General features: G+C 42.0%; 1 protein-coding gene across 1 annotated transcript in view; it reads left to right on the top strand.

The window, feature by feature from the left end:
• The first annotated feature begins 4,937 nt into the window (after window positions 1-4,937).
• Window positions 4,938-13,042, top strand: part of Ace2 (angiotensin converting enzyme 2) — a 57,593-nt gene continuing 49,488 nt past the window's right edge. The window contains exon 1 of the mRNA XM_041639976.1: window positions 4,938-5,139. Within this exon, the coding sequence (XP_041495910.1) occupies window positions 4,954-5,139 (186 nt within the window). The 5' untranslated portion in view covers window positions 4,938-4,953. The remainder of the gene's footprint in view (window positions 5,140-13,042) is intronic.

Here is a 13,042-nt window from a genome sequence, read left to right on the forward strand (position 1 = left end):
AACTTATGAACTTACTGTATGCGATCAATGCACAGCCAAAAAAATACACTAAGTATGTATCATTTTTGGTCATGTAAACTCTAAATTGCTCTCTTTTTTTTGTATCCCTAATATCCCTATTTTGTTCCTGTCAGAAGCATTATTCAATCAATTTTAATATGAAGTGTCAAAGGAAATACCCTCTTTTCTTTAAAGTTTCCAGTGTGGGGAAGCAGAAGAGGGTTTCGCTCTGGTTGTGTGGCAACCTTACTGCGGCTGACTCAGTTGGAAGTACATAAGAAGTTGAGCAGTAAGGGAAACCTGGGTTTCAAAGTCTATGTACTTTGTTCTAGCAGATTAAAGACCCACCCGGAGGTAGGAACCTATGCAAAGGGAACTTCGGGAAGGAACCTCCTGATTATCTGGTTTCCTTTGAGGTCTCAGCAGACAGCTGGTCAAAAGCAGGGAGATTTGTAGTGGGCGGGGCTCCTATGAGCTGATATTCCAAGGAGCACTGTGAACTCCGAGTGTGCAGGCACAGCAAAATTATTAGCAATAAAACTACCTGCAGTCATTTTATGTAGAGCCCTGGAGTCCATGGTATGAACTAGTCAGTTAATAATATTCATCAAAGAAAAAAAAAACCCAACAAAATAATCCAACCCAAAGCGATATCCAAGAGAAATCAGAATCAGTATGGAGTCTGTCCTAGAATTCTTTCCATTTTAAATAGGTGTAAAGCTAAAACTGCTGCAGTCCAAACATCACATTTCCATTTTTGCTTGTGCGGGCCTGCTTATTCTCGGAACATGCCAGAATGATGAGGACTTACTAGGTACATGAAGTCAGTAGGTAACCGAAGCTATAACGTAACAGAGAGAAGGTATCTGTCTCCTAACAACCCGGAATCAAAATGCTGGCAGTTGTGGGAGTGTAGATCAGTAGTGAGATCCACTAGGAAGCTGTTTCCTTAGTTACAACCAGGGTCTCACAATGTTATGGTGAAGAATTTATGTGCAGAGCCTAGTGTGAAGCAAGTGCAACCACAAAGACAGTGTCTGGAGAGGTCAGGAGGGAGCCACTGGTGTTTCCGATTTTCCTTTCTCTCCCGCCCTCCTTCAGGGGAAGCTTTGTACCAGGGCCCAACCATTAGGCAGGCAGAGGGCCTGCCTTGGTTTTCATGGCTAGGCTCAATCAGATGTTCTTTCTCTGATTTGTTTTCTTTCACAAATGAACCTGCTTCTTCCACAAATGGGCTCTCCTGTTAACCCAGGCCAGTAAACATCAACAAATCAGGATCCAAACAGACCCTGGAGTCAAGCTCGCAGCCAACCACGGAGGCAAGGAATGTCCCTGAAAGATTGACAGTTTGCTTAAGTCTTTCGGTCCAGAAGGTGACTTATTATTATCATACTGCTCCTTCCACTGTGAGCAGCTTTTATTACTACTCATGTAGAAATTCGTGAAATGCAATGTCTCCATGAGACCGTACTAGCTTTACAGTAAGGAAATTATGTACAGGGTACTAGTATATTAAAGGCCTAAAATCTTGCAGCTCCACCTCCTCAGAGTGTTCTCTAAGTAGCAGCCAGAGAGCGTCAAAACCCCTGTCGTATGACTTCTCCACTTGAAGGCTTCCATTGTCTTGCTGCACGCCTCAGGGGGAATAAAAAAACCACAGATGGAATTTTCTTTCGGGCCCTCCTGGTGTAAGACTAAGGTTTTCTCCTGAGTTTCACACGGAGTCACAGGCCTCTGGTGTTCTCGAGATCTGCCTACAGGCTTTGTGCACGACTGCTCCCTCCATCCGGAAGAGACTTCTCTCAGGGGGCTTTCACAGGTCCCTCACTGTCTCTTACATCTCTGCCCGCATGGTGCCTTTTCAGAGACACCTTTTTTTTTTGACAAAAGGGGTGTCTTCCTACTTCATCATCCTCTTTCCTTCCTTTCTCCGACTCCTGATTAATGTAAGTCGTAGTATTTATCACGAACGACGCAGTTTTCCCCTATACCCTAACGTCATATAATACGACACCTATGGGAATCTTTACTGCCTTGTGTGTTAGTACATGTATATAATATCTAGACTGCTACAGCACTCCTAGCAGGTAGTCAGCAAATGCCAGCTGAATCAAGATTCCTGTTGGCTATGGCATCAGCCTTGTGCCTAACACTGTACTGTGTGGTTGTTTCCGAAACATTTGGTTTGAGGCATAGCGCTTAACCTTTTGCTCAATTTGTTACCAAAATGAGAGCTATATTATGTCTCAGGCAGGTGGATCTCTGTGAGTTCGAGACCAATCTGGTCTATAGAGCTAGTTCCAGGACAGGCTCCAAAGCCCCAGAGAAACCCTGTCTCGAAACCCCCCCCCCCAAAAAAAAGTGAAATTTTTCTTATAGGAAAAAAGGATTGTATTCTTTCATTAGAGGGGAAATAAGGGGGATAGCATCTGACTTCTTAGAAAATTCCTTATGGACCTGATAGACATTTTCCAAGTGCTTATTGGTCACATAATAAAACCCTTACTTTACAACTTTGTCAAACATCAAGGCCAAATTCTTCTCTCTACCATTAATCAAACACATGCACAACTTGAAGGGTTTTCAAAGTCAGAATAGCTTTCTTGCGTGTCTGGTCATCTCCTCTCCCTTCTAGTTCTCTTTCCTTAAATGTGATATCTTCCTTGAGGCCCATTGCTTTCCTGGGTCACTTGCCCTCCATCTCTAGAGGAGTCTTTTCCTTCCCGGAACAGGCACAGAGACGTATAGATACTTCTAGGTAACAGAGCATCGTCATCTTAATGAAGAGTGAACGGAAACCCAGCAGGCCAGTGAGTGCTTGCTGCTGGCCTCCAGAAGCTAGTTTCTGTGAAGCATCACTACACACAACTCCGCCACTTCCCTCGCTGCACAGTTTCTCGGCCTCCACCATTTTCCTGCCTCTTCGTCTTCTTGTCCATCTACCTTTAGCTTGGACTTTGTATTTTGCTTTTCACATTTAAATTTGATCCCATCAATCTTCTCTTCTGTCTCAGTAAACTGAATTTGGACTACATTTTCTCTCCTAACTCCAAGTATTTCACTCATGAGGTTATGGGACTGGAGGTTTCTCTCAGCCTTTTCTCATTCAGTGTTCTTGTTCAGAGACTCACATGCTGTCTGTCTTGCTCGTTAAGCCTGTGCAAAGCAAAAAGCTTTCCGATTCCTTGGGTATGGAAGAGTGTTACTGCTATGTCTGCACCGATTTTTCTCTCATGTCATTTGCTTTGAATGTTTTTGTTGTTGTTTCAAAGTGCCACCTGCTTTATCTTGATCCCCACATAATATAGTGGGACCAAATCCATCATCTTCACTAGGTCCTTCTTCCTTAGCTATGGATGGCTCGATTCCTGCTCAGACTGTAGCATACAACTTAGTTTAGAGACTGTACTCTAGAGCCAGACAGGCTGGATTTCATGGCCCGGTTCCACCTCTTATTAACCTAGTGAGGTTTAGCTACTTAAGCTTAATTTCACAGTCCATAAAATGGCGAAGGAAATATTTACCCTTGCTATGTTGTGATGCTTAAATAAAATGTTGTAAAATAAAGCACTTTGAATAATTACTGCTCCCCCCCCCCATTCTACAATTGTCTGTCCAAGTTTGGGATAAAGTGAAGTAGTGGAATTATTTTTCAGGCTTGCTTATTGCCATTTTGTGTAAACCTGGAAGACTTGTTTTTCTGGGTGGAGAAATGTTTTCTCTGCGTGAAGCTTTCATAATCACAACCAAGCAGGCCTATGCGCCCTGCCACTTAAAGTGGCTCCTCTCTTTTATCTGTGCCATGCTGACACCCTGGGAATGAGGACACGGAGCCAGCTGCTGAACTTCAACAGGATAACCAGCAAATTTCCTTTGCTGTTCACATTGCCATGATCCCATGCCTAGGGAAGGCCGGGACCTGACGTGGATGCGCTTTGGATTTCATAATGTGGAGGCATTATTGCTTCCTGGTGATCTCAGCTAAACTTTAAGCAGGTAAGCCAAAGGGAAAGAGGCACATGATGAAGTCAGCTAGAGAACTAGAATTTAACATGTCTCCCAAGAAATGGAGAACAACAGCTTGAAGCTTTGCCAAAGCCACATTGGGGAGGATTAAACCTACAGAGCAGAGAAGAGTCTTACAGGTTCTTAAATGGGAAAAGAAATAAGTTTTGTGTGTTTTTTTTAAAAAAAAAAAACACCAAAGCTCATAAAGACAAAGGCAAAGTTGCCTACTGGGAATGAAACTGTTAAACAAGGAAGTGAATTTTTGTGAGAATTCTCTTGAAATTGAAATCAAGAATGGGCTTGGGCAGTGGTGGCATATGTCTTTAATCCCAGCACTGGGGAGGCAGAGGCAGGAGGATCTCTGTGAGTTCGAGGCCAGCCTAGGCTAAAGAACAAGGTCCAAGACAGCCAGGGCTTTACAAAGAAGCCCTGTTTTAAAAAAACAACTAATCAAAAAAAAACAACAAAAAGAAAAGATGTATAACTTATCGATAGAATGGTCGGAAACAGTTATAAGTTCCAATGTGTCGCCATACTTTCTAATTCTAGCCTCTTTTTTGTTACTGTAAAATCATAGTAATCCACAGTGTAACTTTAACAGCTTTTAAGGAACATATTAACCAAATGTCCAAGTTTTGATTTGGCCATAAAATACTAGCAGAGCTAAGGTTTTCTAGGATTAATGAATAACATGTCTTTATTTAGTTTATTTTAAAAAAATCATTCTAAAAAATCTGTTTACATATCTGTCCTCTCCAGGATTAACTTCATATTGGTTCAGCAGCTTGTTTACTGTTCTCTTCTGTTTCTTCTTCTGCTTTTTTTTTGTCTTCCCTTCTCAGTGCCCAGCCCAAGTTCAAAGGCTGATGAGAGAGAAAAACTCATGAAGAGATTTTACTCTAGGGAAAGTTGCTCAGTGGATGGGAGCTTGGTGCACGGGGAAAGATGCCACGCTCCTCCTGGCTCCTTCTCAGCCTGGTTGCTGTAACTACTGCCCAGTCTATCATCGTGGAAGATGCCAAGGCATTTTTAGACAAGTTTAACCAGGAAGCTGAAGACCTGTCTTATCAAAGTGCACTTGCTTCTTGGAATTATAACACCAATATTACTGAGGAGAATGCCCAAAAGATGGTGAGTTTTTGAGACTACCTAGGGGGTATTGATTGCTTATAGAAGATTAGAGTTACTGCCTATAAAAGTGGAGAGGGAAATCATAGAAGTCTCTAAAGTGTGAGGTTGAATAATTGCCTCTGTAGCTCTGATCCTAGGATTCCAGATGACTAAATTCAATTGACCTTAGAGTTCATCTGGAAAATTATTATGAATGAATTCTCTGCCCAGATTCCAGAGACGGTTCCAGAGACGAGTGGAAATTTTTGATAAAGTTACCATCACTATTCTCATTATACTGGCCATGCAGAGCATTCACGGAAATGTTGGAAGTTATTGAGTCAATAACTTTCTTTAGCTTATAATGCCAAAAGGACTCTATGAGGGTTACAAATGACATAGTAACTGAAAAATGCAAGTGGCGGTTTACTGAAGGCAGTCGCTTAGTAATTAAGGTAACCATGGCTTAGGTGAAACTGGAATTGGGAATTCCTTCTTCCATTGTCACAGAACGCTGAGGAATTTCCAAAGGTCACAGAAGAAAAGCTATAATTAAACCAGTCCTGAAAAATCTCAGCCTACTCTGGGAAAGCAACATGTTTTGCTTGACAAGTACAAGGACTTAGAATTATTTTTTCTCACAGATCCTGAAGTGCCTTTTAAGTATATGTAAGTGGTGGAAAATAGAATAACTATTTAAGAAAAGACTTTCATCTCCCCCCCCAAGCAATGCTTTCCTTCAAAACTGGAGTTTTGAAGCTTCCTTCTTTCAAATGATCCGGGTGCTGTGTATTCAAATTACTGTCATTCATAGAACAGAGTGAAGTTGGGAATTGCTGTCTCCTTTAAAATCTTAAGACTTTTTTTCTATTTTACCAAAGTTCAAGGAAATCAAGGAGATTTTTCTAATGTTGCCAAATGAGTTGCCTTTATCTGATCTCACATTTTGGTCTTACCCATGTCCTCTTTAGTATAACTGTCTTTCAGATTTTTATTTGGTTTTTGTTTGAGGGGACTAAAGTGTACTGTAGATTGTTCTCAGCTGCATGATTCATGGTGAGAGACTAACATCATACTTTGAAAGCTAGCTAGCCTGGAGCTAGACTACTGACATCCAAATCCTGGCCCGAGCACTTTTTAGCTGAGTGAACATGAGTTAGTTAATTAGACAGTCTGAGTCTTAGTTACTTCTTGTGTTAAGATTATCTTCTTATTATTTTAAAATCATGCATGAGAGTACAGGTGCCCATCAAAGTCAGAGATAATGCATATCGCAGGAGCTGAAGTTATGCCACCAGGCATAGATACTGGGAACCAAGCTTGCGTCCTCTGCAAAGGAAGTACACATTCATAACCACCGAGCCATCTTTCTTACCTAAGTGTTAAATTATTCACCTGTGAACAAATAGATAATACTCCCATATGCTTCATCAGCTGCTACAGAGACCACTTGATGCTTGTGGGCTCAGGAGAAAAGGAAGACATTCCTGTTATTAGTAGAAGAGGGAGTGAGGGGTTTTGAAGAGGAACGGAATAGTTCTTTTGAGGGCCTACATATGCAGAACTCATATTATAGATTGTGGTGTAATTCTATCTTCTGAGACCATCTCTGAGATTATTGTAGTGCTGTGGTTTGGCTCAGTGCAAAAAAAAGGTGTTATTTTTAATCATGCAGGTTGATTAGAGCAAAAACTAGAAATGGAAGAGTATAAAATATTAGATATTTTAAACTGGAGAAAATTGTGTACCCTTTAAAGGAATAAAACACACTTAAATGAAAGAAAAACGACAAGGGACTCCATATCCCATTTGCAGGAAGTGGGGAAGAGGGGCATCAAGGCACTCAGGTGAACTGGTGTGAGTTTCCCTGCCAAGAGAGGCAACTGCGTGTGTGGGGGGGGGGGATGATTCATCTTTCTGTTCTCCCCTCGTTTCGTGTGTTGAGATTCTCTTAGATGCTAGGCAATGGACAGGTGTCACAGGAGTTCTGAGATGACACAGTAAGTATGAAGTTGAGCCAAAAACCCTGGGTTCAGTTCCTCCTTTGAATCATACAGGCTGAAGGTCTAACGTGTCTTAGAAAATAGATTGTCCCCTCACATACTATATCCTGATTACAGTTCCCCCTCCTCCTCTCAGTTCCTCCCCAACTCCCCTTATATCTGGATCCACTCCCTCTCTGTTTCTCATCAGAAACCAAGCAGGCATCTAAAAGATAGTAATAAAACGAAATCTAATCAGATAGAACAAAAACTGACACATCAGATTAGGGCAAGACAAACAAACAGAGGGAAAAGAGCCCAAGAAACAGATAGAGACACAGAGACCCACTTGTTTGTACACTCAGGAATCCCACACTCAGGAATCCCACAAAAACACTAAACCGGAAGCTGTAAAGTATATACAAAGGACCTATAGGGAGGGAGAGGGAGACAGAGAAACACACACAGAATAAATAAGATACAATTAAAAAACAAAAAGGAAAAGAACTGACCCAACATTATGAGACAAGGACCTTCCAAAGACGTCATTGAATTAGTCTCTGCTGGCCACCTACTGCTGGTCATATAGTCTACCCTTAAGAGTAGTTGATTTCTTCAGTGAGACACCCCTGAAGCAAATTCTATTTTCATTTGCAAGTGATTATCAACTGGAGATAGCTTCTGGGCTAGCGACGGGGGTATCTGTTCATTTCTCCTTTCAGCTATCTAGGAGCCCATCCGGTCAGACTCACGGAGGCCTTGAGCATGTAGTCCTGGTCTCTCTGATTTCACATGTGCGTCAGTCCCGTCTCTTTAGAGGGCCTTGCTTCCTTCGTGTCCTCTATCCTTTCTGGCCCTCGCACTCTCTCTGCCTCCTCTTCTTCAGGGTTCCCTGAGCCCTGAGGGGAGGGATGTGATGGAGAATTCCCTCTTAGAACTGAGTGTTCCAGGGTCTCTCACTCTGCGTGTGAATAATACCCGGCTGTCGGTCTCTGTATTTGTTCCCATTTAGTTGAGTAATAGTGTTAACTTCCTTCAGACCCATTTACTATGATCAGAGTATTAAAATATAGCGTACACTATAAGGGAATGCTGAATTTAAAGAATATGCAGGGTGTGTGTGCGTGTTTGTATGTAATTTGATACTGTACCTGGCATCTGGTTTGACCTTCATCAAGAAGTATTATTCAGTGGCTTTGCATTTTGAAAAAGCCCATTGTGTCTCTGGTATCTCAGGAGTGCAGGTTTTATTAGATTTTTTCGCTGTGTGATATGGAACTGTACCCCAGAGCCCTGTGCATGCCAGGAAAGTACTCATGCTGAGCCACATGCTCAGCTCAGGTGCTTGTGAGTGAAGATTGCCCCGGAAAGGTCAGATTTGAAGGAAGCGAGCTTCTCCCATTTCCGAGGCTTTTCTGAGATTCACAGAACAGCTGCTGGGAAGTAGGTTTCTGGGAAAAAGCCATCATGTTCCTTCCTTTGCCTGCTTTTTGGCCTTGTCAGTGGAGAATTCAGGGTCAAGAATTAAGAAATATCAACCTTTGTCTGTGTATTTTCACAGCGAGCCTTTCGTGGGCAAAGGGGAGAATGTGTTCCCATAAATTTGCATACTGCAGACTTTCCTATTTTATTTTAGATTTCCACTTGTTCTTAGATTTGCACTGACTCGCAGAGTTAGACACCGAGTTTGCTTTAATGAGACTATCTGATGATCTAGTTTATCTTGGGGGGGGGATGGGAAATGGAAAATGAACTTCTTGGACAGAGAAAATAAATAGTTCTGAAATTCCCAGAGTTTAAAAATTCACTTAGCAGGAACTGACTCTTAACAGAAAGTCAGTAAAATACTTGAGATTACCACCGATATCTCTGAGGCTGTTAGGTCCTTCTGATCTTAGTAGTGTGATGCATTTATTGCTTCAGGGAGGCAGTGCAAATTTTGAAAAAAATTCACCCATAAAATAAGTATTTATGAAATGCCCATATAAGGGTTTTAGAAGATCACTAACGCAAAAGCAAGTATTTGATAAGAATAATCCTTACTATAACAAAATCATTTGCCACCAAAAGTTGTCATATATTTGGAATTGCATGAATTGGAACTGGTCTGGAAAATCCAAGTTGGGTGTGAGCGGGCTGCTGCAGGAAGCTGATGAACCAGAAGAAATAGTTCTGATCAGCAAAGGGATCTAGAAGTCATTTTGGATTGTCTCCTGAAGACATTGACTAAATACATTTGCATGACTATAATGATTAGCGTTGTTCAGAAGGTTCTGGAAGTAAAAGAGAGAACTTTTCTCAAGCCTTTAAAAACGTAATGCTGGTGTTCAAATGTAAAGAAAAAAAAAGGAAGGAAGGAAGGAAGGAAGGAAGGAAGAAAGGGATCCTTGCCCCTTCCCAAGAATAGTCAGAATGAGTTAGAGGTCAGAGAGGGCTTGGAGCTGTAGAAAACCTCACTAATGGAAACGTGTGACCTGGAACAGCGAAGGACAGAGTGTTGACAATTGTATTGGCCCAATCTTTTTCTACCTGAAAGGCAATTCAGCTGGAAGCACACCCGAGATAAATTCAGAGTAAACAGAGGGACGCACTGCTTACACCACAGGTGGTGAGGCTGATAAGACCTGTAAAACTTTAATCTGAAAAATGTGAGACGTGGAAAACACTAACTCGGCTTTCAGCACATTTAGACGGATGCGTGAGCTCTACCTTGGGTGTAGGAAGTACGGTCAATTGCACTGATGGACTCAGGTCTTCATCCTTTGCTGTAATAATGGCTAAGGTCATGTCACTTTGTAGTGCCATCCCACTGCAGGCTCTGTGAGCATGTCCATCATTCGTTTGTGTTAAGCAGGGCTGATGACAGCAGTGACTTGATGGACTTGAACAATTGGGGCTTGTCCCTCACACCTTTCTCTTTGCTAAGAGAACTTGTTTAGGCTGGCCAACTATTAAGTAGTTGCCCAAGCAGAAGCCAACTTCCAGAGTTGCATGCAAATTCAGCCAAGTTCAGCAGAGGTGTCTGCCAACTCTGAGTTATTTTAGGCATATAAACTATAAACATGCTATTGAGGCTTTTTTTTGGTTGTTTCTTAGATAGTCTTATTATTGTGACAGGTAATTGATACAGAACAGGAAATTAGACTGTATGGCATTTGTGTGTTCCTGTCCTATCATGGTGACATTACTGAGGACCACTTGCCATATTTTCATATTGTCTCCTGAGGTGACTTTCAAGAGTCAGGATTTGGGGGTTGCCAGTCTACAGATCTGGCATAGTATGGTGTTCCTTAGACAATGTTGTGAGAGATGCCTGAAATAAAAGAAGGTGTAAACTTTATCTATATGGCACCCTCAATGATGCTAGCATAGAGTGAGGCAGGAATCTGAAAGCAGGGATAAGAAAAAAGTTTTGCTCAACGCAGGCTTCCTACTTTCCACTACCACTGTGGTGCGTGTGACTACCTCCATCAGTAATCTGGTCTTTTTATGGAACTTTTAAGATGATGTCACTTCTGGCCAAGAAATAAATGCTCTTGGATAAAAACTGCTAAGGAAATCATATATTATTCTAGAAGTCATTGGTGAATAACCAAGCTGGGTCTGTAAGTATCTTGGTTAGGGTCTCTCTTGCTGTGATAAAACACTGACCCAAAGCAACTTGGGAAGGAAAGGATTTAATTCGTCATACTTGTCCAGAGAACAGTCCATCACCGAGGAAAGTCAGGGCAGAGGAACTCAGGGTAGGAACCTGGAGGCAAGAACCCGAAACAGAAGCCATGGAAGATTTCTGCTTACTGACTTGCTCCTGGTGACTTGTTAAGTTTGTCTCTTAGATACCCTAGGACCACCAACCCAGGGATGGGAAGGCACCACCCACATTGGACTGGGCCCTTCTACATCAATCATTAATCCAGAAAATGCTTCACAGACTTGCCTATAGGCCAGTCTGATGGAGGCATTTACTCAGTTGAGGTTCCTTCTTCCTAAATGAGCCCAGCATCTATCAAGTAACAACAACAACAACAACAATAAACAACCCAAGAAGATAATTAATTGACATAGCATGGCACACATATTTTAGATACATTCAGGCCACCAATACTTAACATATCTAGCTGAAAACTTGATCACTGGACAACTGGAAATGCTTCCCAGGAAAGATGATTGTTTTTTTTTTTTAAAAAAAGAGATTTATTCATTTATTATGTATACAATGTTCTACCTGCATGTGCACCTGCACCCCAGAAGAGGGTGCCAGATCTCATTACAGATGGTTGTGAGCCACCATGTGGTTGCTGGGAATTGAACTCAGGACCTGTAGAAGAACAGTCAGTGCTCTTAACCTCTAAGCCATCGCTCCAGCCCCCAAGACGATTGTTTTCTGTTTGCATCTGTGCCTCTGCACTAATAGGTTAGGTCAGAAGTTAATAGAAAAAAACTTTCGTTTGAAAAATCAAAAGAAATTTGCAGGTGGTTTCCAGCCCCATGGTTTGATTTTTGAAATAAGATTCTTTGTAAATCTTCCTCTAGGGCACAGGAGTGAGTATGAATGTGTGTGTGTGTGTGTGTGTGTGTGTGTGTGTGTGTGTGTGCATGTGTGTTGCCAGAGGTTAGCCACGTGTGTCATTCCCCAGGGTCTATCCACCTTATTTTTGAGACAGGGTCTTTTTGTTGATGAGTTTGTTTGTTTGTTTGTTTGTTTGTTTGTTTGTTTGAGACAGGGTTTCTCTGTGTAGCATTGGCTTTCCCGGAACCCACTCTGTATGTCAGGCTAGCTTCGAACTCACAGAGCTATGCCTGCCTCTGCCTCCTGAGTGCACCATTCGATTAGACATTCGATTAGAAAGCCCCAGGGTCTTCCTGGTTCTGTCCCCCCTGTGCTGCAATTCCAGGGGAGTGCCACCATTTCACACGGGTTCTGGAGATTCAATCGGGGCCTGCGCTTGCATGGCAGGCACTTGGCTTTCTCAGTCATCTCCTCAGCCCTTCAAATTCTTCTTTATTAGTGAATTCAACTCAATCCCGAACTTCCTACACACAAAGACCCCATATTTTAGGGAGAAATTGGAGCCTCTTAATAATAATTTTAAAACAGGCATATTTGGTTTTTAATAACAAGGCCAGTAGCTCAAAAGCAGCATAGAATGTCTCTGTATCATTTTAATTCTAGAGAGAGCAAGAAGATTCTAGAATGTAGCAATAACTGTAGCAACTGCCCACTTACTCGGATCCACTGCCCTGAAGAGAGCTTTGAAGATTGCCTGGCAACTGTTTCTTTCTTTCTTTTTTTTCCCCCAATGTTGCTGTTTTATTCAGAAGTTTTTTAGAGAGAGTGGAAGGTCAATGCTCTATAAGACAATGGGTCTTGTAGAGTCTCTGGGCATCCCCATTTCTCTTTTCTGTTCCTGTCTTCAGGGGTACTCAGCCTGATAGTGGTCAATTAACTGGTAGTCTGTAGCCAAGGAGAGAATGTTAACTTAATCCCTGTCCCTAATGGCTCCACGCCATGCTTCATGAAGCATACTATACCCATATGTGAGGACAAGGGGAACATCACCGTGATACAAGCAAGCTGGAGTTCAGGACTGAGTCTGTTTTCCCCAGAAGATAAAAGTCGAAAAAATAAGCCAGGTGTGGTGGTAGTGCACACCTTTAATCCCAGCACTTGGGAGGCAGAGGCAGGTGGGTCTCTGAGTTTGAGCTAGCCTGGTCTACAAAACAAGTTCCAGAACTGCTAGGGCTGTTACACAGAGAAACACTGTCCCCCCCCCCCAAAAAAAAGAAGCAAAACAACAACAAAATAACCAAAAATAAACAAAAAAGTGAAAAAAAACATAGTTTCCAAATATTTGAAAACTTAAACTTCTCATACAAAATATAGAAAGACTGTAGTTCTAGAATGTAGTGATAGGATTTATATAACTTGTGTTGTCTACCCC

This window comes from Microtus oregoni, unplaced genomic scaffold, assembly GCF_018167655.1.
Source record: "Microtus oregoni isolate MIOR12 unplaced genomic scaffold, Mior012 000061F_ref0000440, whole genome shotgun sequence".
Lineage (NCBI taxonomy): Eukaryota > Metazoa > Chordata > Mammalia > Rodentia > Cricetidae > Microtus > Microtus oregoni.